This window comes from Odocoileus virginianus, chromosome 6 (genome assembly GCF_023699985.2).
Source record: "Odocoileus virginianus isolate 20LAN1187 ecotype Illinois chromosome 6, Ovbor_1.2, whole genome shotgun sequence".
Taxonomy (NCBI): Eukaryota; Metazoa; Chordata; class Mammalia; order Artiodactyla; family Cervidae; genus Odocoileus; species Odocoileus virginianus.
In genome coordinates, this window is record NC_069679.1 from 14,938,281 (window position 1) to 14,965,690 (window position 27,410).

Consider the following 27,410-nt stretch of genomic DNA (forward strand, 5'->3'; position numbering starts at 1 on the left):
GAGAAGAGTGATATTGTTTTATATTTTTGCAAATCTCCTTGGTATCTGACTTAATAGAAGACAGCTGGATTCTCATATCTGCTTTCTGTTACAATAAGTGACTCTGACTGAATAAAGTAAGTCAAATCTGATCTCACACAGACATGGAGGAGATCCTCATACACTTCCTAAAAGAGTCTAAGAGAGCCCCAGGGTCCTTACACCACATTTGGGGAAACACTATATTGTAAAAGAAAAGGCAATGGGTTGAGAATCAGAAGAAATGGAGTCTTATTCTGGCTCTTCTGATACAGCTGAAGCATAACTTTGTTCAAAACACTTAACCTCAGTTTTCTATCTACAAAATGGGTATATTAATAAGTTCTACCCTACAAGAGTATGTCCTGCGCATTAGGTGAGATAATATATTAATATGTAAAGTACCCTGCATGTGGTAGAGCTTAATAAACATTAGTCTGTCCAGAGAAAGACAAATACTGTATAATCTCACTTATAGGTGAAATCTAAAAAGAAAACTCACAGGAAAAGAGATCAGACTTGCGGTTACCAGAGGTGGAGAACGGGAGAAGGCTGAGTTGGAGGAAGATGATCAAAAGGTACAAAATTCTAGGGGCTTCCCTGGTGGCTCACTGGTAAAGAATCCAGCTGTCAATGCAAGAGACAGAAATTCAACCCCTAATCCAGGAAAATCCCACATGCCTCGGAGCAACTAACCCTGTGTGCAACAACTATGGAGACTGGGCACTCTAGAGCCCATGGTCTGCAAGGAGAGAAACCTCCCCAGTGAGAAGCCTGCACACCACAGCTAGAGAGTAGCCCCTGCTCGTCACAACTAGAAAAAAGCCTTCGCAGTCACGAAGACCCAGCACACCCAAAAATAAATAAATACGATTATATTTTTAAAAAGAGGTACAAACTTCCAGTTATAATATAAGTCATTACTAAGGATGTAATGTACCCCCTGTTGACTATAGTTAACATTGCTGTATGATGTACAGGAATATTGTTAAGAGAGTAAATCCTATGAGTTCTCATCTGAAGGAGAAACATTTTTTCCTTTCTTGTTTCTTTTCTTTTTACTGTATCTATATAAGGTGATGCTAGCCCAACCTGCTGTGGTAATCATTTCACAATGTATGTAAATCAAACTGTCATGCTGTATGCCTTAAACTTATACAGTGAGGTATGTCAATTATTTCTCAACAAAACTGGGAAAAAAATGAAAAACAAACCCAAAAATATTAGTTTGTGGAGAAGGACTGTTAAGGTATTGCTATGAGTGAGAGTGACTGCTGAAGATCAGACAGCTAGAAGGTCCTAAAGAGGAGAAAGACCTTCGACAGGTCTTCAAAAGAAAGATTAGAAACAAGCAGAAAAAAAAAAAAAAGAAACGAGCAGAAAGATCAAGGAAAGATCACTGATTTTATACATATTGAAAAAAATGTTTCCCATATAGTAAAAACATGCTTACTATAGAAAACTTGGAAAATACATTTTCTCTGCACATACTGAAGTTATTCTTGTATATATCATGAACATTTCTCCATATTATTAAATTTTCTCTGACAACATTGATTTTAATGGCTGCTTAAGATTTCATTGCATGGATGATTTATTTGACCATACCCCTATAGGATATCCAACTTGTTTTACATTTTTTGTAATCACAAAAAAATGTCACACTAAGCATTTCTCTTAATGACTCTTTGTCCTAGTTTGTGAATATTGTCTAGGACAGCTTTCTAGAAAGAAAATTAGAGATGGTATGTCTTTTTTTGTTGTTTTTGTTTTTTTATTTTTTTTCCATTTATTTTTATTAGTTGGAGGCTAATTACTTTACAATATTGTAGCGGTTTTTGCCATACATTGACATGAATCAGCCATGGATTTACATGTGTTCCCCATCCCTATCCCCTCTCCCGCCTCCCTGAGATGGTATATCTTAAGGTTAAGATCAAAGGCTCTGGAGTCGGTTGACCTAGGCTTGTACCCCATCTAAACACCTTCTTAGAGGGGCAAGTCACTTAACCTCTCTAAGACTTAGTTCCCTTACCCATAGATTAACATTTCCTACATCACCAGGTTCTTGTGAATGTAAAGGGCTTTTCATAGAACCTGACACAAAATAAGGGCTCAAAAACTGTTATCTGTTATTATTATCATAAATTGAATTCATATATTTATCACACATATATACACAAGCAACTGGTCTGTTTCTATGCTATTAGTTTAGCCTTTTTACTCTGTCTCTTCTTGTACCCACTGCACATTGTGGCCTTTTATTTATTTATACATTGCTTATTTCATAAAGGGTTTGAAGTAATGGACTAAAACTGTAGAGCAAATTCCCTCTCCTTCCTCCTCTTTTTAAAAATTTTTCTTTGCTTTCTTGTCTGCTTTAAAAAACACAAAGAAACAAATGAACAGTGTGTGTATGTTGCTAAGTCGCTTCAGTCGTGTTTCGACTTTTTGCAACCTCATGGACTACAGCCTACCAGCCTCCTCTGTCCATGGAATTCTCCAGGTAAGAATACTGGAGTAGGTTGCTATTTCTTCCTCCAGGGGATCTTCCCAAATCAAGGATTGAACCTGCATCTCTTATATCTACTGCATTAGCAGGCAGGTTCTTTATCACTAGCGCCACCTGTGAAACTCACAAGTGAATGGTAGAATCATTTAATAAAGTAACAAAAGATTCCATTAGAATTGTGATTAAATGTAGAAAAAGTGAGAAAGTAATTTATTAAGAACTGCCATCTTTATAAAATTCATTTTCTCTAAGAACATGGTTTGTCTTTCCATTTTTTCAGTCTTCATATCTCTCAGCAAAATTTTAGGTTTTCCATATATAGTTTCTTCATATTTTCCACTAAAGTTATAGCTAAGTAGTTTATGGTGATATTATGGTCACCTCTGTGAATGGGTAAGAAACTAATCACAACAGCTAATGTATATTGAAAGCTTCCTATGTGCAGAAAGGTTCTAAATGCTTTACAATATTAGCTAATTTAACATTCATCATAGCTTTATGAGATAACTATAATTTACATTTTCATTTTGTGGATGAAGAAACTGAGGCCAGAGGGGTTAGTTCACATGGTTAGTAAATGGATAGATAGGGCTTTAACCTCTTGCCACCTGGCTCTACTGTCTATGACCTTAACTACCAGGTTATTGAGAAATTTTTATTAGTTATGTCTTTTAACTGGTTATTCTTAGTTTATAGGAAGGCTAAGGACATGTTCTATATTTGTCTTGTATCATGTGGTGTCTCTGAATGCTATTATTAATTCTCATCATTTTAGAATTGGTTCTCATGGATTTTCTATATGCACAATCATATCATCAGCAAACAATGATAAATTTGCCTCTTTCTTTCTAAAAGTTATAACTCCTTTTTAAAAATTTCCAGGCTTATTGTATCAGATTTTTTTAGAATAATATTAAATAACACAGTGATAAGACATTCTTGTATTATTTTATATTTATATGAATTGTTGACTTCATACAGGTATATATGTGTTTACATGTAAAAAATATTAAGAATGTTTTAGAGGGACTTCCCTGGTGGTCTAGTGGCTGAGACTCCACATTCCCAATGCAGAGGGCTGGGGTTCAATCCCTAGTCGAAGAACTAGATCCCATCATGTGGCAACCAAGACTCAGCCCATCCAAATACATAAATCAATAAAAATAATTTTAAAAAAAAGAATGTTTTAGAAAATGGAATTTACTTACCATGTTCTCTTTGATGACTATTACAAATGATCAAATGTTTTTCTTGTTTGCTTTACTTTTGACCTATCATATAAATAAATCTCCTAATACCTAACCTGTGCTAATTTCTGGGATAAATGCTGTTTCTGATATATTATTATTATGTTAATATACTGTTGACATTTATTGTTAATCTCAAATATTATAGGATTTTTACATTTATATTCCTAAGTTAGGTAAGTCTATAGGTTTGCTCTTTTGGAAGGGTCCTCCTTCTGACAGGTTTTGATATTAGGTATATTCTGGCCTCATAAACAATTGGGTAGTTTTCCATCTTTTTCTATGTTCCAGAACAGTTTCTACTTTCTATTCATTTTGACAGATAAATACTGTATAATAGAGATGACAAGGAAGAGAATGCAAATTGGCACAGATTATTTTGCCTCAGTAACTCTGCCACTTTCATAGCTGGAGGACAGCCTTGATTGTGAAGAAGCAATTTGGAGCAGTAGGAGGGTCAAATGGGCCATTATTTTGGTGTTGAAGAGTGCGGCTGGCTGGGCAGGCACAGAGGTGAGTGAAGGTGGGCCTGGGGAGGGAGACCAGTGTTGAGGGAGGAGGAGAGCTCAAGAGAAAGTGAAAGGAGAGTTTACAATTCACTGGCAGTGTTTAAACAAGGACAGAAAAACAAGAGAAGGTAGAAGGACTGGGCCTGAAGATGAGGTATGCTGGAGGGTTATCTGGAAGTGGAACTTCCTTTGGGTTCCAAAGGAACTCCTTTTTTTCCAGAAACGCTTCCAGAGCTCTGACCTGTTAGTCACTGGCTCCTGGAGAAAGCAACGTTATTTCTCACCCACCAAATCCTTATCTTCATTCCAGGAAAGGCCTACATGCAATAGTGTTAACAGTGACTGACACACTTCTGAGCACAAAAGTTCAGCAAGGAAAGCAGAGGAGAGGGAAGCAAAGGATGAGACAGAACTGATTAACTCTGACTTTATGCCTAGGGCCAAGCCCTTTAAAAGGTTCTCTATTTATTTTTCATTCATTCCCTTTCGCCTCTCTGTAGCTCATACAGACAGACCCACAGACCCCGTGCTGTTCTTTAACACAAAGCAAAGTGTTGTAGAAGAGGTGGAGAGCAATGTGGTGTGGAATTATCTGGAACCGTTGAGCATCATGCTTGCCACACGGTAGAGGCCATTTTGAATGAAAAAACAAAGACATCTCAGATGAATGAAGTTCAGCCAATCTAAACTTACTTTAAGGTCAGTCAGAAATTCTAGGCTCTTTTTAACACAAAACCTTTTGAAAATTATTTTCACTGATGACAAAACTGACATTATGATTTCATGGATTTTCCTCTCTCCCTTTCACCCATGGATGAGTTAGTTGACAATCAGCAGAGCAGCCATCAGCCAGCTTGACATCAGGAGGAAGATGCCAGGAACACAGATGGTCCACAGCCCAGATAATTAGCTTTTTCTGAAGATGAAACATCTCATAAGTCTTCTGTGAATATAGAGTTTGGTTGAGCACAGCTGGGGCAGAGAACAACAAGCAGGCCTTCCCAACAACTCTTCTTCTTCTTATAATGTCGGCAGAGAATCACCCACTTCCGGTCAACTCCCTACTCATAAGATCTTCAGGGAAGAATTCAAACAAATACTGTAGACACTTCACCTTAAAGGAGGGGAAGAATAACTCCCTTCCTCTTAAGTGTGGAATGCACATAGTGACTTCCTTCCGAAGAGTACAGGATGGAAGGGGTGGGGGGAGGACTGTAATTTTTCAGTGGAGAAACCTGATAAACATTAGTTCTACCGGGTCATAAAGGTTATATCAACAGTCAAAAATTATGTTGATGGTATGTACTCTTGATATGATGTGATGAAAATGGCCACTTTACCTCTGTGATCTTCCTCCCCCAAACCCATAACGCCAGTGTAATGAAAAACCCCATCAGACAAATTCCAATGGAGAGATGTCCTTCAGTATACCTAACCAGTATTCTTCAACACTATCAAGGTCATCAAAAATAAGGAGCACCTGAGAAACTGTCACAGCCAAGAGGAGCCTAAGCAGATATGACAACTATATGTAATGGTATTCTGGATGGGATGGTGGAACAAAAAGAAGTCATTAGATAAAAACTAAGAAAATCTAAATAAACTATGGACTTTGGTTAATAATAATACATCAGTTCTGGTCCACCAATAGTAATAAATGTATCATACTAATGTTAAGATGTTAATAATAGAGAAAGCTGTAAGAAGACATGAGAGAGCTGGCTGTACTGTACTACCTGCTCAAGATTTCTATAATTCTAAAACTTTTAAGAAATAAAGTCTAGTAACAATAATAAGAAGATAGGATAAAAGTACCTCCAACTCTTAGGCTTCATAGGCATTTTCTTATTTCTTTAGTTTTCTAACCTTTACCTTTTGGGGGCACGCACTAAATACATTGCACCCAGGGCTCCTTATAGCTTATCCTATTCACAGCCATTCCGTATTTCTCAGAACTCTGATCCCCCACGGGCTACGGTTAACTCATCCAGTCTCAAGGCTAAAGTCACTACCTCTCTTCTGGCGCTTTCCAAATCCTGTCTGGTTCAGATTGCTATTCATCCAACTCTCTATTACACAGCGCCCCCTAGACGTCCAATTCAGCATTTCCAAACCCAAACCCTGATTCTCCCTAAAAGAGCTTCTCATTTCCTGTAGCACTCAAACAGGCCAAAATCGTGGGCTTCACCCGCAGACTTCCCTTATCAGGTTTCCTGTCAGTCTGTCATTAAGTTCTGTCAATGCCTCCTGCCTCGGGCCTTTCGTATTAAGTCCTCTTCCCATCCTCGCTGTCAGGCCCTCAACATCTCTGGGCCCCTGCCTTCAGGATCTCTTTCTCCTCCCTATATCTTTCTTTGCTTCATTATTTTCCTTCTTTTCCATCCCTCTAGCAGGTATTCACAAAGGAAAATGTAGAGATTCTCTCAAAAGGAAAATGTTGAGATTCTCTCAGGTCTCCACTGGCTGTTCATAACTCCTCTCCACTGTAATTCCTCACCATGGTTTGTTTTTTTTCTTCCTATCTTCAGTGTGTGTGTGTGTGTGTTTAAATGAGATGTTTATTTACTTTTTGTTTGAGATATAGACCCGAAAGGAATTGGTGGCTAAATTGCCAAAATCTATTTAAAAATATACTAAGGCCCATAGAAAGCCCAAGTTAGTCATTACCTCAATTTTCTCAGGATTTTGATGGACCTAAGTAGAGACAAAAGAACGATCTTTGAATTAGGCAATGGAAAAAGCTGACATAAAATGGCTGCAGAACGCAGTAAAATTATGAGTTCAAAATGAGGGTAAGAGGAGATTATAAGGAAATTTAGAAGGGAAAGACAGGGAGACCTTCATATGCAATAAAAACGCACGCGTCTCACCGAGCCAGCCAGGAGTCGAACCTGGAATCTTCTGATCCGTAGTCAGACGCGTTATCCATTGCGCCACTGGCCCCGAGACGACTTCGTCACCCCTAATGATGACACTTCAAGCTTACACTGCAGGGCTTCATGGGACGTGTAGTCTCTGCACGGAGTTCCACTAGTACACGAAGCATTATGGGAGATTAAGTTCGTCAAGAACCAGACTCAGATTGGTGACTCTTCTGAAGCTTCGCCGTACGTCACTGTGCAGAGAAGAGCCACTCCCGCGGATTGGCGAGAAGAGCCACTCCCCACCCCTCCTCCTCCAGCTCCAGAGCCGCGGGAGACGCTCTGGTTGTTAAGGTGAAACGTCCCGCCTTCTGGGGGCTTTTTTCCGGCTTTGTGATTGGCTGCTAGCTTCAGGGAATCTCGGCGTGGACTGCGCGAGGGAAAAGATGGCGGCGATGGCGGTCGGTGGTGCCGGTGGAAGCCGCGTGTCCAGCGGGAGGGACCTGAATTGCGTCCCCGAAATAGCTGACACACTGGGGGCTGTGGCCAAGCAGGGGTGAGGGCCTGGACCTCCGCGAGCTGAATGCGGGGTCCGAACTCGGGGACCGCAAGGGGCAGACCAGTCATCCCCGAGAGGCAGGGGTGAGGGGGTCGGAGTGGATGAGACCAGGGCGGGAGAAACCATTTAGTCCTTCGGGGGGAGAAGCCTCGGGCCCTGGAGCGTGAGAGGAGGGCGGGAAACTTACTGGGGGCGTGTGGTCACTGAACCCCAAAGTCGGAAGAGTTATCAGGTAAACTCAAAAAGGGGGCGTAGAGACCTCCAGGGCCCTGGAGAGCGAGATTACCGTATGAGATTGGGAGAGAGTTAGGAGGTTAGGGAGAGGAGAGCTAAACCTTGAGGGGGGATACTTGGGCAGTACTGCTGCCGATCTGGATGTGACAGTCTCGGAAAACGAGTGACAGCAGAGTAGAAAGTCCACGTGGTGTGGATATTCATCTGTTCTCTTAACTCATCTTTTCCATGGCTGTGTCCTGGCGAGCAATTGAGGCACAGTGCAGCGGAAGTGATATGCCCCAAGGTTGGCTGAATTCAGCAGTCTAGTCGGGTCGCTGACTGGTGGCAGCTGAAAGGGTTGTGCAGAATCAAGAGAGCCAGTCCAATTACTTGGATCTCTGGGCACTGCTGCTGTCTTTACGTGACGATTCTGGGTCTGTCGCGGTTGTAGGTTTGATTTCCTCTGCATGCCTGTGTTCCATCCGCGTTTCAAGAGGGAATTCACTCAGGAACCTGCTAAGAGTCGGCCGGGCCCCCAGACACGATCAGACCTACTGCTGTCAGGAAGGGGTAGGGAGCGTCCCACATGCCCCTTAACGACCAGAGGCAGTAACGACGTATGCTTTATCAGTGCCTTCCTCCTCTTCCTTTCTTGACCTGGATATATTGGTTCGCCCCACGGATATAGATAACTCTTGTTCTCTCCTTACCTACCTGCGAAAAGCCTTAGTTCCCTATTCTGTCAGGCTCTCCTGTATCTGTGATAGAAAAAGTCTTTGTCTTTCATCTCTAACTCTATTCCCTGTTAAGAACTAGAAATTGAATGAGTAAAGTGCTGAACCTCATTTAGTCTTTGTCTTTCTTGGGTGGGGGAGTGCAGACTGGAATACACTAATTGTGGGAAAGCTTTCTCCATGGATTCGTCCAGACTCAAAAGTGGAGAAGATACGCAGGAACTCTGAGGCGGTAAGACTGATCTCTTCACTGACTCTAAATATCTGTAAACAAGCTGGTGGGGGAGAGCACTTTTTCCCCCACTCTGTAACTTAGTACATTTGACATAATGCAATTAAAGCTATTTGAGCTGCTAGCTCGTAACTTTATCCCTTTAATCTCTATTCCAGGCTATGTTACAGGAGCTGAATTTTGGGGCATATTTGGGTCTTCCAGCTTTCTTGCTGCCCCTAAATCAGGAAGATAACACAAACTTGGCAAGAGTTTTGACCAATCACATCCACACTGGCCACCACTCCTCCATGGTATGGCGAGGGCCTCCTTTCGTGCTGCATATTGTGATAGTCAGGCTGTGCTAAGTATCTTCTTGTTCCTAGCCATTCAGTAAAGGGTGCATTTGGGAGAATTGAAATGTCAATACTGCCTACCCACAATTAAGAGTGGTAAGCAAAGTATTATAAAACATATAGAATATCAGTTACTTCCCGCAACTTCCAGAGATAAAAGACAACATGTAATCACAAATTGGGGAAAGGATATAAGGGGATTAGCTTGAAATCTGGATCAAGATCTTTTTAATTGAAGGAAGCTTTCTGGACTCAATGGGTTCAAAATAGAGTTCTAAATAGGGTGTTGAACCTATTTATTGTTCATGTGCAGTTCTGGATGCGGGTGCCATTGGTGGCACCAGAGGACCTGAGAGATGATATAATTGAGAACGCACCGACTTCACACACAGCGGAGTACAGTGGAGAGGAGAAGACATGGATGTGGTATGTTTCCTTTTGCTGCTGTGCCTGGGGTGGAGGGAGATAGGGTGGAACCTGTAGGAAGGTCTCCCTGAGGTGTGGTGATTGGTGGGCCAGCCGGAGCTTCCCTGGTGGCTCAGACAGTAAAGAGTCTGCCTGCAATGCTGGAGACCTGGGTTCAATCCCTAGGTCAGGAAGATCCCCTGGAGAAGGAACTGGCAACCCTCTCTAGTGTTCCTGCCTGGAAAATTCCATGGACAGAGGAGCCTGGAGGGCTGCCGTCCATGGGGTCACAAAGAGCTGGACACGACTGAGCAACTAACTTCTGTATTTTGACTCTGCACAGGTGGCACAACTTCCGGACCTTGTGTGATTATAGCAAGAGGATTGCAGTGGGTAAGTCCACAAAGATCCTGGGATAGGTTATCCTTCTCTAAAGTCCTGTGACTTAAAATCAGGAGTCTCATGTGTGCTTGGCTGCTGGGGCATGCTTTCTCCATGCTTTAGTCTGCCTTGCTCTTAAGGAGGAGACAGATCTTGCACAAAAGAGCACACAAAGATTCTGGCCTATGTGATTGACAGGTCTTTGTTTTCCCTTTTGTAGCTCTTGAAATTGGTGCTGACCTCCCATCTAATCATGTCATTGATCGTTGGCTTGGGGAGCCCATCAAAGCAGCCATTCTCCCCACCAGCATTTTCCTGACCAATAAGAAGGGATTTCCTGTTCTTTCTAAGATGCACCAGAGGCTGATCTTCCGACTTCTCAAGGTGTGTAGTGGAAGGATTCTCAAGGTGTTCCAGCTAATCTTCTTGTTTTAATCACATATGTGTAATGGGAATTTGTGTGTTTGGGGGTGGGGGCTGACACTTCCTCTCTAATTTCTGGAGAGCAATTTCAGCAAAGTTGGGGGCCTTGAGAGCAAAAGGACAAATAGCAGTAGAAGCCCCAGAAACTTTTCAAAAGGAATTGGGTCTCATGAGAACTTTGCAGAAAGTTTGATCTAAGAAGTTACAGCAGTGATCCATGGGGTCCCTTGTGCCAGGGTGATGCTTATGTGGTATAGGAGGGTTCTTTGTGCTTTTGTTGGTATTGAGAGGTATTTGGTGATCCAGGCCTTATTTTATGCTGGAGCTCTTTGGCCAAAAACTTCAATAATATCCTCTTGGTTCAAGGACTGTGTCTGATGGCCTTACTTATTCTCACAGTTGGAGGTACAGTTCATCATCACAGGCACCAACCACCACTCAGAGAAGGAGTTCTGCTCCTACCTCCAATACTTGGAATACCTGAGCCAGAACCGACCTCCACCCAATGCCTACGAACTCTTTGCCAAGGGCTATGAAGATTACCTGCAGTCCCCACTCCAGGTGGGTCTGGAGTGCACTAAGAGGATGGAGGTGGGGGGAGGAAATGTATCTTGAGAGCAGGTACCATAAAATCTCACCAGAGCTCAGGAGACCGTGGGAAGGTTTTGGTATTCTATACCATTGTCTTTGCCAGAAAGTGGCTAACTTACTCTTTTTCCTCTCATTCATCAGCCACTGATGGATAACCTGGAATCTCAGACATATGAAGTGTTCGAAAAGGACCCCATCAAATACTCTCAGTACCAGCAGGTACAGTGTGGGTCTCAGTGTCAGGCAAAGGGCTGGGATGACCTGGGTGAAGATGGCATTACAGCCACAAGGTCTTCCCTCCTTCCCCCCAGGCCATCTATAAATGTCTGTTAGATCGAGTGCCAGAGGAAGAGAAGGACACCAACATCCAGTGAGTGCTCTCTGCCTGATTCCCAGAGATGTGCATGCCTGCCTCTACATGTAGAGTCAGCTTGACTGCTCCCTCTGTTTCTTAGAGTGCTGATGGTGCTGGGAGCAGGCCGGGGGCCCCTGGTGAATGCGTCCCTGCGGGCCGCCAAGCAAGCTGACCGGCGGATAAAGCTGTACGCTGTGGAGAAGAACCCAAATGCTGTGGTGACGTGAGTAGCAACCTTGTTGCTGGGAAGTTTGTCCCCAGTGCTAGTTTTTCTTTCTTCTCCTGACTTGTTTCACCTGTTTTAGGCTGGAGAACTGGCAGTTTGAAGAATGGGGAAGCCAGGTGACAGTAGTCTCATCGGACATGCGGGAGTGGGTGGCTCCAGAGAAAGCAGATATCATCGTCAGTGAGCTTCTGGGGTCCTTTGCTGACAATGAACTGTCACCTGAGTGCCTGGATGGAGCCCAGCACTTCCTCAAAGGTGCATCCAGGCTGGGGTGTACTGAATAAGGGGATTGGATTATCAACTGGGAAGGCTCAGTGGGGCTGGGAGGGGTGGGTGTGGCAGCAGCTTAGAAGAGGTTACAGAGTTTAGGGGAGGCAGGGCAGACTTGGGTCAGTGCCCTTAGCTAGTGACACAGTCTCCCTAAACCTCCGGTGTGGGTGTTCACATCTGTAAAATGAGGGGAGTGGACCAGAGCAGAAACTTTTAAAAAATATTTAGTCATTTACGGCTGTGCTGGGTCTTCGTTGCTGCCTGGACTTTTCTCTAGTGGGGGAGAGCGGGGGCTGCTCTCCAGTTGCAGTGCATGGGCTTCTCACTGCAGTGGCTTCTCCGGTTGCAGGGCGCAGTCTCTGGGGCGTGTGGGCGCAATGGTTGTGGTGCATGGGCTCAGTTCCTGCTCTGCGGGTGGGATCGTTCCAGACCAGGGATCGAACCCATGTCTTCTGCATTAGCAGATGGACTCTGCCACTGAGCCACCAGGAAAGCCCCCAGAGCAGAGATTCTTAGTCTGAGATCTGTGGACTCCCTGAACTACTATGACTTAGCTATGGACTTAGCTTTCATCACTAGCTCAAAGGAAAGAAAGTTAAGGACCATTAGGTTAGAATACTTTGGGGTCCTTCCAGTTTTACTCTTACGTGACTCTAAATTAACCTGCAAGTAGAATGCCTTTGGGCATGAGCTGGGGGCAGGTTGGCCTGGGAATGTGACAACATGGAGCTGCCTGGGTCTCTTTTGATGTGGGAGGTCTGTGCCTTCAGTACAGATGCACCATTTCCATCCCCTGGGAAGTAATGTGCCCCTTCTGTTCTGCAGATGATGGTGTGAGCATCCCTGGGGAGTACACCTCCTTTCTAGCTCCCATCTCCTCCTCCAAGCTATACAATGAGGTCCGAGCCTGTCGGGAAAAGGACCGTGACCCTGAGGTAAAGAGCCACTCTCTTCTGGAGGTCTCTTCTCTCTCTAGTGCCTTTCTTTTTCTCTGTCAGCATAACTGTTTTCTTCCACTGGAGGAGATGAAGAGGTGAAGGAGTTGGGGATGTGGGAAAGTAACTGAAGTGAAACTACATTTTTATCTTTGTCTGTGTCCTTAGAGCTTGAGCTGCATTCCCTGAGGAATTAGGTAGCTCTTGCCTGTCTTCTTCAGATATCATTTTCTCTCTCTTGGGACAGGCCCAGTTTGAGATGCCTTATGTGGTACGACTGCACAATTTCCACCAGCTGTCTGCGCCCCAGCCCTGTTTTACCTTCAGCCATCCTAACAGAGGTGGGTTCCTGCATGGCTGTCCTCTGACTAAATGGCGAGCTCACCTCCCTGGTTTCTTCCCTTGCTGTCCTGGCTCTGTCTGGCCTCTTATCTAGGCTTCCTTTCCTGGTTCCTGCTTAGGTTTTACCAAGTTGTCTAGGGTTTCTGGTTCCTCATCACCCACACAGCTCTTCCCCAACAGATCCTATGATTGACAACAATCGCTACTGTACCTTGGAGTTTCCTGTGGAGGTGAACACAGTGCTGCATGGTTTTGCAGGCTACTTTGAGACTGTGCTTTATCAGGACATCACTCTGAGTGAGTGTCTGGGGCAGTGGATGGGGGTTTAAGAGTATGCTACCTGGGCAGCTTATATATTTAATACATGTTGCATTTAGAGTCACAAGGAACCGAGCAATCAGTGAATGGGGATCTTTGATGACTTGTTTCTGTGTTTACAGAAGAGACTATCCTCAACCTAGGCAAAAAACAGAGTCACGGAGACCTCATTTTGTTGTTGTTGTTAGTTTTTATTGGAATATAATTGATACAATGTTGTGTTAGTTTCAGGTGTACAGCATCAGTTATTATCGATTTTTATCATTTGTCCACTTAGGTATCCGTCCAGAGACTCACTCTCCTGGGATGTTTTCATGGTTTCCCATCCTCTTCCCCATTAAGGTAGGTATCACCTTAAGGCTCCTTGGGTTAAAAAGTAACTGATGGCATTGATGTTCTCCCCCTTCCCTTCTCCCAGGTTAACACTTGGCTGTGACCCTTGTTCTCCTGCTCTCACGTGCAGTTGTAGATCTTGGGATATTTGCAGTGGCCTTCCACCTGGCTTCCCACATCTACTTAGGCTATCCTTCTGTCCATTCTGTACCTGGAGCAAGAGTCATCTTTTAAAAACACAAATCTGATCCTCTCTCTCTCTCCTGCTTTTAAAGCCCTTCAATATCTTTCCAGTTCCCTTAGGATAAAGTCTGTTTTGTTTTAGGCCTTGGCACATGGCATGTGGAATCTTAGTTCCCTGACCACGGATTGAACCCACACTCCACACAGTGGAAGTGCAGAGTCTTAACCACTGGACCACCAGAGAAGTCCCAGGATAAAGTCTTAAGTCTTCGTTAGACTTGGTGTGATCTAGTTTTTACCTGCCTTTTCAGCTGCTGTCCTTTGTTTACATTGCTTCAGTCCTTGGACCTTCTTTTGGTTCCTCTAATACCCCATGTTCTTTCCTGCCTCAGGGTTTCATGCCTTTGTCCTCTGCCTATAAAGTTCTTGGCTCATTTTCTGACCCAGGTGACTTTATCTTCCGGGTCTTTTTAGACATTCTTATTATCAGATAATTTTCCCTGACCTTGTAGACTAGGTTATTATTACTTTTCATAGGTACTGTCCCTGTTTACAGCATTCATCCCACTTTTGATTATTTGTTCAGTGTCAGATTGTTCAGTTCTGATTATTTGTTCTGATAGACTTCAAACCTCATGAGGGTTGGAATGTTATGTTTGATCATGACCTCCACACTCAGCTTAGTACCTTGCCACATAAAATTCATTAGCCCCACCCTGAACCTCCCTGTTTTTCTTCTTATAGCAGCCCATTACTGTGCGTGAAGGCCAGACCATCTGTGTGCGTTTCTGGAGATGCAGCAATTCTAAGAAGGTGTGGTATGAGTGGGCTGTGACAGCACCGGTCTGCTCTGCTATTCACAACCCCACAGGCCGCTCTTACACCATCGGCCTCTAGCCCTGCCTGCAAGTGTCTGGAGCCTTCAAAGCAGCTGCAGGTTCTGCTCCTGTAGCACAGAAGGTGCAGTCCACCACGGGCTCTGATTCGCCGTGCCCATCAGAGAGGAACATTTCAGTCCGCTTTCCTACCTTACGTCAAGATGGACAAAGGAGGAGAATTGTGGGGCTCACGCCACCAATCTGTGAAGACTTCAGGCCTGAGCATGAGGAATTCATGTTGGATCTGTGGCTACTCCAAAGGAACTCAGCCTCAAGGGCTCCCTGGGATAGCTCTGAGAACATGTGAATTGAACAAATTTTCAGCCCTCTTCCCTATCCATCTTTGTTCCTATTTTGATGGTTTTGTGTAAGGAGGAAATACAAATAAAGTGAGGTTATGGCCTTTCCTGCTCCAACTCTGCTGCCCCCTGCCTTTGCTTCTTCAGCTATTACTTACACATATTCAGATCTATGCTCTTACCCAATACTTGAAGGGGCCTGGTTTATTTCCTATTTAAGAAGCTTAGTGGTGACTCTTGGACTCCCAGGTACAAACCTTTCTGACCAGCTACAGAGAGGTCTTGTCCTTTAGGACCTGATTAGGTTCTTTTCTGGGGAGGAGGCATGGAGTTTGCTGTCACCGTGAGAGATGGGGTAGTGAGTGAAGCCAGCTTCCCTTCCACCTTGCTGAGCTGCTGCACTACCAGCTCCTCTGTTACCTTTGGGAGCGTTAGCTGGAAGTCATCCACACTTCTCCAACAAGAAGCCATTTATTTTGTTTGGATAAAATCACAGGATTAGAGTTTGAAGTCCTAAGAGGTAATCTAGTTCAACTCGACATTTTTACAGAAAAGGAATTTGTATAATGATAAAAAGTTAATATTCAAATCAGTACTCAAACGGTTCCTGTGAGTTCATGACCGTCTCCTATGTTTTAACCAGCTACGTTTTTGGCAGCTATATTAGGCAGTTGAAGTTTCTGGGAGTTGTGGAAGCTCCTGGAATGTGAGGGTGGACGTCAGATAGACGGCCAGATGCACCCAGTCACCTGAGAAACTGCCAGTTTACCCTTGCAGTAGGAGCTGTGGGGGGCACTAATTTGAACTGAAAAGTATGTGAGATGTGAAAGAAGATAAACGTCACAGACTTGTGAGGTCCAAGCGCTGAGGGCATGAGGCAGCGGTTGGTAAGTTTGTACAGACAGAATGGGGATGTGGAGCTCAACACACCTCCCCTAGGGAAGCAAATGCAGTTGCTCTCCAGAATGCTGTTCTGGATAAGCCCGACTTGAGCTCCTTGGCAAATCACCAAGAATGGCCAAGGACCTCAACTGGACCTCATCACCTCGCGATGTTGGCCCCGACTACCACTGTGCCGGGAGCTGGGCAGGAGGGTTCTGTCTCAGGTCTCTGCTCGCTTTCCCCGCCTTCCGCAAATCGTTTAACCAATGAGAGCGAAAGGCGGCTAACTAAGGACGCTTCTGCTTTCCTTGAGTCCCGGCAAGGTTAACCAATCAATGGGAACTTGACTGTTGCTAAGAGACCTTTGAGTTTGGCTCCACCCATATTTAGGATTTTAGCCAATGAAAATCTGTACTTTGGACTGTTGCCGCGAAACCAGTTAGAGAAATTCCAGCGGCTGAATGTTTCGGCGCCTGCGCAGATTGGGGAAGGTTCTGGAAGACAGTGGAGCTGCCGCCATTTTGCGGGAAGAGGAGCAACTCCGGCTCTAGTGCTGCTTTTACTGCTGAGTCTCTGGAAGATAGCGGTGCTTCGTGTCCCCCGACACACCCAAAGGAACAGGGGGAACCGGGACCCCCGCTGCGGGGACCCGGAACTGGTAAGAAACTCCGAAACCGGGTTCCCCCCGCAACGTCACCTATGCGTGACGTTTCCGCACGGCCCCTCCCCCTGACGTCACAGGCAGAAAATGGAGTCGAGAGTAGAGTCCGGCAAACTTTTGAAATTAAAACAACAACAACAACAACAAAAAATGTTTTTGTTTATTTTGACCTGGAAGTGTTCGCTGCCTGCCTAATCCCTGGCACGATTTTAGGAATCGGCACCCTCGTGGCTGTATCCTTCAACGATGAAGATGTTTTCAAGGATCCGAACGACTGGTCTCTTGGTCCCCGTAGCCCTGACGTTCAGGGTGTCCCACACTGTGGAGGGAGCATCGACCTACCGCGGTCTCAGAGGACTCGTGGAATCCGTTTTCAACCCCTAGTGGCGCCAGAGAGAGATGAGGGAATTGAGGTTTCTTCCTCAGTCTTCCGTATGTGTTAGACTCATGTTCACTGTGTTGGCGGCTCTGCCCACATACTCCGTGGAGGTAGAGGAGCATAATGGGGCCACATAGGAGGTTTTAGCATCGGGACACTGGCCCTCACAGAGACGCTGCCAGTAAGTTATTTGTAGGACCGCTTTTTGAAGCGTGGTCTTGGTTTGTTAGTTTGTTACACATGGGAATGTTTTTGTCTTTCTCATTGTTATTAATTAGGCTGTCTTCAGTTTGTGCCCAGCTCAGTGACCAGACCCAGGAGGTGGCGCTGCCCATTACCCCTGAGATTTCAGCGTTTGGTGAATGAATTCTGCCTGATTAGGGCTGACAGTGGTTTTTCGCTTTCCTGTGGCCCGGCTGCAGTGGGGCCTAAGTGCCGGCTTGGGTCTAGTCTGTGCTATGACAAGGTCCACGCGATACTATGATTGTGGGTTCCTAATTCACTTTTTGGAGCAGGGTTGGAAGAAAGCTGTAAAATGTTTTATCGTATGGTATTGAATGAACTTTGACCCATAAGTTGGGACTTAAAGAGTTTGAAAACTCCCGACCTGAAAGCGCCTGTGTTTGGGACTTTTCTGCTTTTTAGGACATCTAGAAAGATAGACTAAACCCAGCAAGATTGCAAGTTTCGAAGTGTGCTAGTGTTTTATATATGTGTGTTTCTAAATAGATCCATTCATTTGTTTCTTAGGTCTGAAAACTATTCCACAGGTAGGGGTTCCTTTGTCAACTTACGTGAAAGTTGTTGCATATCTTAAGTTATCCCTGCACTGTACAACAAAGAACGGTTCTTGAAATTAGAAGCATTTCATTTGGAGAATTAAAGGCAGGCTATAAAAAATGAAGAGGAGTGTTATGACACTTAAAAAATTTGTATAGACTTGGCAGTCAGATGACTGAAAAGAACAGAGTTTGTAGATCAAAAACTTATAGAACCATTCCCCCCACACACACAATAGTCAGATAGCATATATTAAAATCAGCCTGGTTCCTAATATTTTGAAGCATATACTGTTTTGTTTTTTTTTTTTGAAGCATATACTATTACGAACCGATTATCTCTATAAGCCACACAATAAGGTGTGACTAATGAGACTGATTCTTTTCATATACCTATGAGAACATTAATTCTCCAGATTGGTATATATTTAAATAGGCATCTTGGTATGCTGTGTACTTTTCTTTTTTAAGAAATTTCCTTGGAGAAGGAAATGGCAACCCACTCCAATATTCTTGCCTGGAGAATCCCATGGACAGAGGAGCCTGGCAGGCTACAGTCCATGGGGTCACAAGAGTCAGACATGACTTAGCGACTAAACCACCGGAGAAAGACTGCTCTCAATTTGGCAGCAAGTGACAACTGTCCTTAAGATTTTTTTTTTTCCCCTGATAGAAAAAGAAAACACTTGGAAAATGAAAATAATAAAATTTCTATTTAAATGTAAAAAAAAAAATTTTTCCTTTAAGTTACAAACCACACGCCGCTGCTGCTGCTGCTAAGTTGCTTCAGTCATATTCAACTCTGTGACCCCATAGATGGCAGCCCACCAGGCTCTGCCGTCCCTGGGATTCTCCAGGCAAGAACACTGGAGTGGGTTGCCATTTCCTTCTCCAATGCGTGAAAGTGAAAAGTGAAAGTGAAGTTGCTCAGTTGTGTCCCACTCCTAGCGACCCCATGGACTGCAGCCTTCCAGGCTCTTTTGTCCATGGGATTTTCTAGGCAAGAGTACTGGTGTGGGGTGCCATTGCCTTCTTCGACAAACCACATGAGAGAGTGGTAACCTGAACATTAGAGTCAGAAGGCTTCTGATCAAGGATCAGCTCCTCCGTTTGAGCTTTGTGACTTTGGGCTGTTCACAGAACCTCAGTTTTTTCTTCTGTGTATTAGATCCAGTATTGCCTGTAGCATATGTTACCATTGATTACTAAATAAATGTAAGATAAGAGATTGAGTTCACTGGTTTTTAGACACCTGTTTGATTTTGGTTTGGTTTCCATTTTAAGCCTTAAATTTGGGTCCAACTAAGTTTTACTGTTGGCTGCTTCCAAGAATCTTATCTTTGTAACATGTTTAGCATAGTGCCCAGCAATGTCAGGTACTACAAATTATAAATATGATTACTTTTATTAAGTCATCAAAATAGGCTGTGGACTCCATCTCCAGTCAAGACAGCATGATGACTGGATAATGCATTAGCTACTTTAAAGAGGGCAAAATTCTTGTGTATATGGAAAGTCTTAATCACACTTAGCCTCTCTGCGTAGAAATTCTTCAGATTAGTTTTTTTAAGTTTTATTAAGATATCAGTGACATAAAATAAAACTATACATGTTAAGATGTACAGTTTGGTAGGTTTTGTTATGTGCTAACACCCATGAAACCATCACCACCCCCCCCCCCCCAAATTCCAAAATGTTCTTTTATTATCTTTTCATCCTGGCCCTTCCCCACCTGTTCCTGTCCCTAGGTAACCCCTGACCTGCTTTCTGTCACTACTGGTTAGTTTTCATTTTCTAAAATTTTATGTAAATGTACATTATACAGTATGTACTTTTTTTTTGGTAACCTCTTTCAATGTAGTGATTTTGAGATTTATCTGTGTTACATATTTTTATAATTTTGGAGCAGTAATCTTTGAATAATTTATCCTGTTGATTTGTTTGGTGTCTTCTGTTTTTATTATTCGACAGACCTGTGACGAACAGACTTGAGAAAGACCATTGCTAAATATGAAAGCTTGGGGTAGGCGAGAAGTCCTACTGTATGTGCCTAAACAGAAATGCTTCAGAGTGGGACTGGTTAAGCCATTTTAATCACAGTCTTTCTGAATTACCCCAACTCTAGTTGGTGTTGTACAAAAAATGCTTAATGATGAATCCCCTCATTTTTGTGTGTTTGAGTTAGGGATGTGGAGAAAAGCTTAGGACAAATCTGCATTGTTCTGGTGTTACTTTGCCTTGCTCTTTTTATTCTTGTAGTCTTAGCTTTTTAATGGAAATATGTGCCAATTTAAGTTTAAAGCAGTTATTCAGAATTTTGAATAGTAGAATAGAGGCCAAGTGCCCAATATAAATAGTAAGTTTGAATACCTGCATTTTAACAGGAAAAGGTCTGTATTATATTTTGTCTGTCCCTAGACATCTAATTTTCTTCTAGACCCTGACCTTTTCTAAGCCACAAAGCAGAACTAGTTCAGATCTATAAGGTGCAAAAATAAATGGAGGGTAAGCAACAGCTGATAAGATACCTTCGGAGTTCAGGTAACAGAACTGTATATTTTGATGTCTGTTTCTTCAAAGAGGGAGGGAATGGGGTGCCGGAAGGGGAGGAAAAATATAAATGAGGTTCTTATGTATTGATATCTTTTCCTCAGATCTGCTACAATGGCATCCGATGACTTTGATATAGTGATTGAGGCCATGCTGGAGGCTCCCTATAAAAAAGAGGAGGTAATATTCCCCATCTCACTCTTGGAATTGGGTTAGTAAGAAAAAGCAGTTGTGGCTAATCAGTTTCAGTGTTTTAGGAATTTTCTTTGTTCATTTATTATGTACAGTGGCTGTTCACGAAAGGTATAATCTTTTAGTAGTCACTGCTGGAGACCAGTACTTAAAGGCCATGCTTGCAGAAAGGGCCCCGAAAACTGGGGATGAGGGGGCAACATAAAGTTGGGATGGGAGCACTTTGCTCACAGCTCTCAGTGACACAGAAGAAAGTTGCTATATCTCAGACGTAACTCATTTCTCACTCTCCTGGGAAATAGATGTTAGTGGAACGAACAAATGTCGGATAGCTAAAGTTTGACATTAAAATCTCATCTCTTCTTTTTGGGTAGTTTCCATACTTCTTCTCTTACCCTCTTTGTTAGGAGATCTAGGTGCTCAGAAACTGTTAAGATAATTAAGAGTTTTGATTTCATGAGCTTTCTTCCCTGTCCACTTTTGTTCTTTCCTTGCCCAATGGAATCTGTGTGTCTGCCACCTGATGCCTTGTGTCATTTTCCTGGTGAACCCTTTAGGATGAACAGCAAAGGAAAGAGGTTAAAAAGGACAGTCCCAGCAGCATGACCAACAGCACCAGCAACGTTAGCACCAGTGGCTGTGATACCGATGGGAGCAGCGTCACTGACAGGACCAGTGCCACCAATGGGAATGGCACGAGTGGGGAGGCAAGCAAGTGAGTGTGGCATGAGGAAAGTGGGTTGGCTGCTTGGGGAAGGAAGACGGGCTTTGTGCATTATAGGAACAGCTGGAACAGAGAGGTGGTTGTTCATGAGACTTCCTACTTTAGTAATAGCTCCACTGGGTCATGGGAATAATGGTGATTTGGTGTAATGATCTTCCAATGTAGACTTGTGGATCAGTCCTAGTTTTGATGTGTTTCATTTGAATAAAATAACAAGAGGATCTCTGATTTGAAAACATCAGATACTGTCCTGTTCCATGGAGGGGAAATGGCCATTTCATATACCTGACAGTGTTCAGGGCTGTGTGTAAACTGATGTCATACCATTGTCATGAATTCCTACCGTACTGTCTTCTAGGCTTTGGTCTTTTGCTGGTTTTTGTTTCATCCTAGCCTCACTGTCATTTGGTTTCCTTGGGAGAGAGAATGAAACCTCTGTAATGAGAGTTGATACTCTCCCACAGGAAGAAGAGGAGCCGGAGCCATAGCAAAAGCAGGGAGAGAAAACGCAGGTCAGTCGTTCTGGGGACACTTGGGTTTTGAGAATTATAAATGGAAAGATACCAGGGAAAGGTATACATTAAAGAGGAGGTTGGTTTGTTCTTGAAGGAACTTAATAGTCATTTTTGTCCATAGTCATAGTCGAGACCGGGATCGTCACAGGCGGAAAAATAGTCAGAGCCGAAGTCGAGATCGGCAGCGTCGCCACCGAAGCCGTAGCTGGGATCGTCGACATAGTAGTGAGTCACGAAGTCGAGACTGGCGTCGTGAGGATCGTGTACACTACAGGAGTCCACCGCTTGCCACTGGGTATCACCTTTTGCTAATAAGATCACCTTTGTATTCTGGCTAAAACCAAGTACACAATGGTCCCTGCCCAAGGGTGCCTATATCCTCTTGGGATGGGCAGGAGACCCAGTTACTGGAGGGGTGATACTCAGAATTTGCATGTGTGATGAGGTGCTGTAATCTGGTTTTCTCATGGTGGAAGACTCAGCACTGGGCCAATGTGAATAGATGTGGTTTTCAGTTTTTTTGTTCTCTGTTCTGTAGGCGTAGGTATGGACACAGTAAGAGTCCTCATTTCAGAGAGAAGAGCCCAGTCAGGTGAGTTGATAATGCACACTCTTTCAGGGACTGTGAATTATGAATAAAAAGTGGTTTGAGCCAAACCACAGAAATGTGTAGTTCTTGAGGGCAGCTAAAGAATGATGACCAAGTATTGGGAGGGAAGGTCTCAACAGTTGTACTCTTTAGGGAGCCAGTTGATAACCTGAGTCCAGAGGAGCGGGATGCCCGCACAGTGTTCTGCATGCAGTTAGCTGCCCGCATTCGGCCTCGAGACCTGGAGGACTTTTTCTCTGCTGTTGGCAAGGTAACCCTCTTCTCCTTCTTAGTTAGCTTGGGGTAGCCTGTCTTCTATCCATCACCCTTTATGCCCAACTCAGGATTTCCCTTCTGCCCTGGATAGGTTCGAGACGTCCGTATCATCTCAGATCGAAACTCACGTCGGTCTAAAGGCATTGCCTATGTAGAATTCTGTGAGATCCAGTCTGTGCCGCTGGCCATTGGGCTGACTGGGCAGCGGCTGCTAGGAGTGCCTATCATTGTACAGGCGTCACAGGTGAGCAGCCTGAAAAATGGACTTGAGAAGATGGAGTTGAATGTGGTAGGTGTGTAGCATAACCCATCATTTCCTCCTTTGGCAGGCTGAGAAAAACCGCCTGGCAGCCATGGCCAATAACCTGCAGAAGGGCAGTGGTGGACCAATGCGCCTTTATGTGGGCTCCCTACACTTCAATATCACCGAGGACATGCTCCGGGGCATCTTTGAGCCCTTTGGCAAAGTGAGTGGAAAGAGAGGGGAACCTCTGAAGGCAGTTGGGAAAAGTGGGGAGGGTGAGTGTACCTCCTCATCTGTCTGATCATGGTTAACCCACTGCATGTTTCATAAGGGCTATGTGGGTCCCTCCTGGGAATGTTGGCTCCATCTCTGTATTCTTACTGCCCAGGAGATAAATTAGGCACTGTGAAATCAAATAGTGGGGTCCAGATTAAGTAAGATGACTTAGCAAAAGTGTTTAGAAAGAAATGACTTTTGTCTCTCTCTTTAAAATGATTTGCAGAGATGTAATAGGTTGGTTAGAAAGATAGAAGTATTTAGAACAATCTAAGTAGGAGACTTCCTGGTGGCTCAGTTGTTAAGACTCTGCGCTTCCACTACGCAGAGATCACAGATCTCTGCGGGCACAGATCTCAGATTCCATCCCTGGTGGAGGAACTAACATCCTACGTGCCACATGCTGTGCATAGCACAGCTGAAAAAAAGTCTGGGTAGGAAAGATCAAAGGTGTGGCTTAGCCAGAAGATTGTTATTTCTCTTTATTTTGCAGATTGATAATATTGTCTTGATGAAGGACTCAGAAACAGGTCGCTCCAAAGGTTATGGTTTTATTACGGTGAGTCTCTAGTCTTTTAGTTTAGGTTTGTCTACTTGTCTGGTTTTGTAGCTCAGCTTCATCCTCCTCCCATAGGAATGGTCTTAATGACCCATAAACTCTGTTGCCTGAAGCTTGGACTAGCCTTCTGCCCCTTGAGATGAACGCATTGCTTGAGATCTTGGCTTTGCTCCCACACTCTGTCAGTGGCACTGGTATGGGGTGTCCAGGAGTTCAACCAGCCTCCCTGGTGCTACAACTTGCTCTTTGGGTAATAGTAATAATTCCAGGCTGTAGCTGAGGTTGGGGGATGAGGGAGGTCAGGTATGGGCTTTATTGTAGATGTGTGTTATAGATTTGGTATATTTTCATGATGGGGTGGGAATAAGAAGTTATATACTTCCCTCTGTTGCTACTCTGTTTGAAGCAGTTTCTCCACTGAGAAATACTTTAATATTTGAATACCATCATAGGGAAAATAGTGAGACCACCTAATAGTGGGCAAGTCTCACCTTTTCCTGACACTCCAACAAAATTGTCTCCCATAACTGGTTCTTCCATGTGACTCCAGGCTGAGGACTGGTTGCCAGCCACAAAGTCTGATAGAAGCTGCTATTTTCTGGGCTCAATCCAGGCAGCCTACACCCCCACAGTTGCCTGCAGGGCAGAGGGGAGGTAGGTTATGTTCTACCATGGGAATTGCTCATCACAGAAGTATCCAGTAAAAGCAAGCCACCTACATACACCACCTGCCTAGGAACTGTCATTACCACGTGCCAGGCCTTAGAGCAGGTAATACCGGAGTAAACAAAGCCAGCTGTGGGGTTCATGGTGGCAAGTACCTTTTTTAGCTCCCCATGTGACTCAGATTCAGAAAGGTTCCTCTGGCGTCTTTCTGCCCTTATGTTACTGCCTTTTAGGTCAACACCCTTGACACATAAACAGCAGGCTAGGAATCCTCATTATGTCAGGCTGCTGCTGAAAGGGACTCTAGAGTAGAGGCCCCGCGGCCAGTAGGCCAGAGAGGTGGGGTGGAGTGGGGGTGCAGTGTTGCTTTCAGTACACCAGGCTGTGTGCCCTCCTGAGGCTGTGCTTTTCCTAGTTCTTGACTAAAGATTGAAACTTACTAGTCCTGAGGGCTGAAATGAAACTCAGGAGCCTCGGATCTCAGCCTGTATTACTTTCATCTGATATACCCATTTGTGAAACAGCCAGTCAGGTGAGGCTCCCTACAGATAATGCACTGTTAGGGTCTTAGTGGAGCTGGAAGATTGAGAAGTGATTGCCCTTGAGTCAGCTGGAAAGGGTTCTTTTCAGAGAACCATTTGGGAGGATGGGATCCTAGGTGACATTCCTTGGGAAAGAAAAGTTTGAGCCACAGTGAGCATGCCATTTTCCTGGGACCGTAGGACTAGGGAGTGTTCCTGGGGCTTTGGGAGCAGGTCTGTGGCCGAGAGGTACCTGATATGGCCTGGATTTCTTGTAGTTCTCTGACTCAGAGTGTGCCCGGCTGGCCTTGGAACAGTTGAATGGCTTTGAGCTTGCTGGTCGACCTATGAGGATTGGCCACGTGACCGAGCGACCGGATGGTGGCACAGACATCACTTTTCCTGATGGAGACCAGGAGCTAGACCTGGGATCAGCAGGTGGACGTTTGCAGCTCATGGCCAAATTGGCAGAAGGTAGGTTTCTTTGTGGCGTGAAGAACGTGGGGTTGAAATTTACATTGAGGGTTAGGACTTAACCTCATCTCTTCTTTCCCTCTGAGGCTCTGGAATCCAGCTGCCAACCACCACTGCTGCTGCCGCTGCTGTGGCCCAAGCTGCTGCTGCTCAAGCTGCTGCCCTGCAACTGAATGGAGCAGTTCCCCTGGGGGCCCTGAACCCAGCAGCTCTGACTGGTGGACTTGAACTTGGGGAAGGGAGAGAAGGGTTAGGCCTGGAAGTCAGGAATACTCTGTGCTAACTCTCTGTGCCTCTCTTTGTTCCAGCTCTGAGTCCGGCCCTGAACCTCGCCTCCCAGGCAATCGCCTCCCAGTGCTTCCAGCTTTCCAGCCTCTTTACCCCCCAATCCATGTGAGTCACAAGGCCCAGCTCGCATCAGTATTCATAGTTATTTTCTTTCCTTCAGCTTCCTATTTACATCTTCTCCTTGCCACAGGTAAATTAGTGGCTTGGTCTACTGCCTCCCTGTGCCTCTGGGTCCTGCCACTCCCTGCTCCACGTCTACCCTTCCACGGCCCCTTCTCTCCGTTTTGTGGACCAAGCCATCCTGAGGGCATGAACACTGATGGTGGGGGAACTGGGGCCCCCCATAGACACCAAGAAGGGCTCCTACCCACCACAGCCCCAGTGGGAATGGACTCTGCTGATCAAAGCTGCTGGTCGAAGAGAACAGCATCTACACTTGAGTTGAACATGTTTGTCTGTGTTCATCATCTCCTGGGATGACCTTCATTGTCCTTTCCGACCACCTCTTACTGATTGTTTGTTTCCTACCCCTTTGGAAAGGCCATAGGGCATTAACTGAAGGAACTAACTGCTCTCCTCCTTTACCGTTATCCTGCAATCTGTCACAGAAAACCCTGGAAACCTCTGGTCTGTGAGGACTTTAGAGTGTGAGGGGTTGAACCTTGCTGCTACAGGGCCCTGGAAGGTAGTGCGGACGTGTGCGTTAGGAAGCCTGCCTTAGACCTCAGCTTGGGGCCAAAACTGCTTTTGTGGGCTCAGGGTCTTGCTGGGAGGTGCGGGAATAATCTGCCAGCCATTTTGGATGTCTTTGGGGCATTCAGGAGTTTAATGAAAGGTAGGGTACCTTTCTGGTACCATCCAGCTTTGTGTAGTTGTCTTTTCCTTTGGACCAGGGTGGGAGTGTGGAGGGGAGACGACTGCTCTCCACCACTTCCCTGTGCCTCCAGAGACTGGGCTTAAGCCCAGCTGTTAGAGCCACTCTTATCCCCTTGCTGGACACCCATGAGCCCTTCTCACTGGATTTTATACCCTGTGTCTGTGTACATAAATATAAATATATATATATATATAAACTTTGTACAAAAGGCATGTCCCACTGTTGTGGTGGCTGCTGCCCATATGTGTGTGGTCTCAGTCCATAGTGTGTCTGTCTGATATTAACTTCTGAGCCAGCACCACAAATGGATCTCGGGATATAAAATATTTGTAATGCCATCGTGTTTTCTTTCCTTTAATTTTTAAAAAACCTGATCTTTTAGAAGAAAATCAGGCAAGGCACACACCCTGTCCATGTCTGCTTTATACGCCCGTGGTCTTCATGCCCCTGTCTTTATCTTAGTTTTCTCTCAACTTGCCTGCCCATCGGACAGACTCTCCAGCTCTGGCTCTACCTGGGGACAGATCTTGTCTTTCCACCAGATGGCAGTGTGACAGTAGCACATTCTGCACCTTCTGGGGGTGGAGGGTTTTGTGATCCTGAGGAGCTTCAGTGCTAAAGAAGCCTCCTCAGCTCACCATTCTTAACCTGTTGATCTCTGTGGCCTGCCTTTGGACCTCCTTGTGTAGAAATCCAGTCTAGTATCCAGAGGGGTTTGGGCGTTACACATCAGGGCTCCCCTAGGCCTTAGGTCTGCAATTGTTCGTCCTTCAGCCCCCTCAACTCGCTTCCCATG

General features: G+C 44.7%; 2 protein-coding genes and 1 non-coding gene across 12 annotated transcripts; 2 read left to right on the plus strand and 1 right to left on the minus strand.

The window, feature by feature from the left end:
* Nucleotides 1-7,156: 7,156 nt before the first annotated feature.
* TRNAR-ACG (transfer RNA arginine (anticodon ACG)) lies at nucleotides 7,157-7,229 on the minus strand. Its single transcript has one exon. It is a non-coding gene; the product is annotated as a tRNA-Arg (tRNA).
* A 179-nt stretch (nucleotides 7,230-7,408) lies between these two features.
* PRMT5 (protein arginine methyltransferase 5) lies at nucleotides 7,409-15,279 on the plus strand. 6 transcript variants are annotated; one of them, XM_020909483.2, is made up of 17 exons: nucleotides 7,410-7,501; nucleotides 8,374-8,492; nucleotides 8,803-8,888; nucleotides 9,047-9,181; nucleotides 9,537-9,649; nucleotides 9,972-10,021; nucleotides 10,230-10,393; nucleotides 10,832-10,993; nucleotides 11,165-11,242; nucleotides 11,335-11,393; nucleotides 11,479-11,601; nucleotides 11,684-11,859; nucleotides 12,700-12,809; nucleotides 13,057-13,150; nucleotides 13,332-13,448; nucleotides 13,747-13,811; nucleotides 14,730-15,279. In XM_020909483.2, exons 2-17 carry the CDS (start codon nucleotides 8,390-8,392, stop codon nucleotides 14,880-14,882), a joined length of 1,788 nt encoding a protein of 595 aa, XP_020765142.1. In that variant the 5' UTR covers nucleotides 7,410-7,501; nucleotides 8,374-8,389; the 3' UTR covers nucleotides 14,883-15,279. The 6 variants fall into 6 exon arrangements, with proteins under 6 accessions (XP_020765168.1, XP_020765142.1, XP_020765133.1 ...); XM_020909474.2 differs by lacking the exon at nucleotides 7,410-7,501 and adding an exon at nucleotides 7,551-7,703; XM_070468862.1 differs by lacking the exon at nucleotides 7,410-7,501 and adding an exon at nucleotides 7,703-7,789.
* Nucleotides 15,280-16,455: 1,176 nt separating this feature from the next.
* On the plus strand, nucleotides 16,456-26,952 carry RBM23 (RNA binding motif protein 23). 5 transcript variants are annotated; one of them, XM_020909442.2, is made up of 15 exons: nucleotides 16,465-16,702; nucleotides 16,919-17,265; nucleotides 20,518-20,593; nucleotides 21,163-21,320; nucleotides 21,794-21,841; nucleotides 21,966-22,139; nucleotides 22,383-22,436; nucleotides 22,587-22,704; nucleotides 22,801-22,953; nucleotides 23,039-23,176; nucleotides 23,723-23,788; nucleotides 25,254-25,449; nucleotides 25,536-25,667; nucleotides 25,758-25,842; nucleotides 25,928-26,952. In XM_020909442.2, exons 3-15 carry the CDS (start codon nucleotides 20,528-20,530, stop codon nucleotides 25,929-25,931), a joined length of 1,392 nt encoding a protein of 463 aa, XP_020765101.2. In that variant the 5' UTR covers nucleotides 16,465-16,702; nucleotides 16,919-17,265; nucleotides 20,518-20,527; the 3' UTR covers nucleotides 25,932-26,952. The 5 variants fall into 5 exon arrangements, with proteins under 5 accessions (XP_070324976.1, XP_020765119.2, XP_020765101.2 ...); XM_020909435.2 differs by lacking the exon at nucleotides 16,919-17,265 and having other exon boundaries at nucleotides 16,466-16,702; XM_070468874.1 differs by lacking the exon at nucleotides 16,465-16,702 and having other exon boundaries at nucleotides 16,709-17,265.
* The last annotated feature ends 458 nt before the right edge of the window (nucleotides 26,953-27,410 follow it).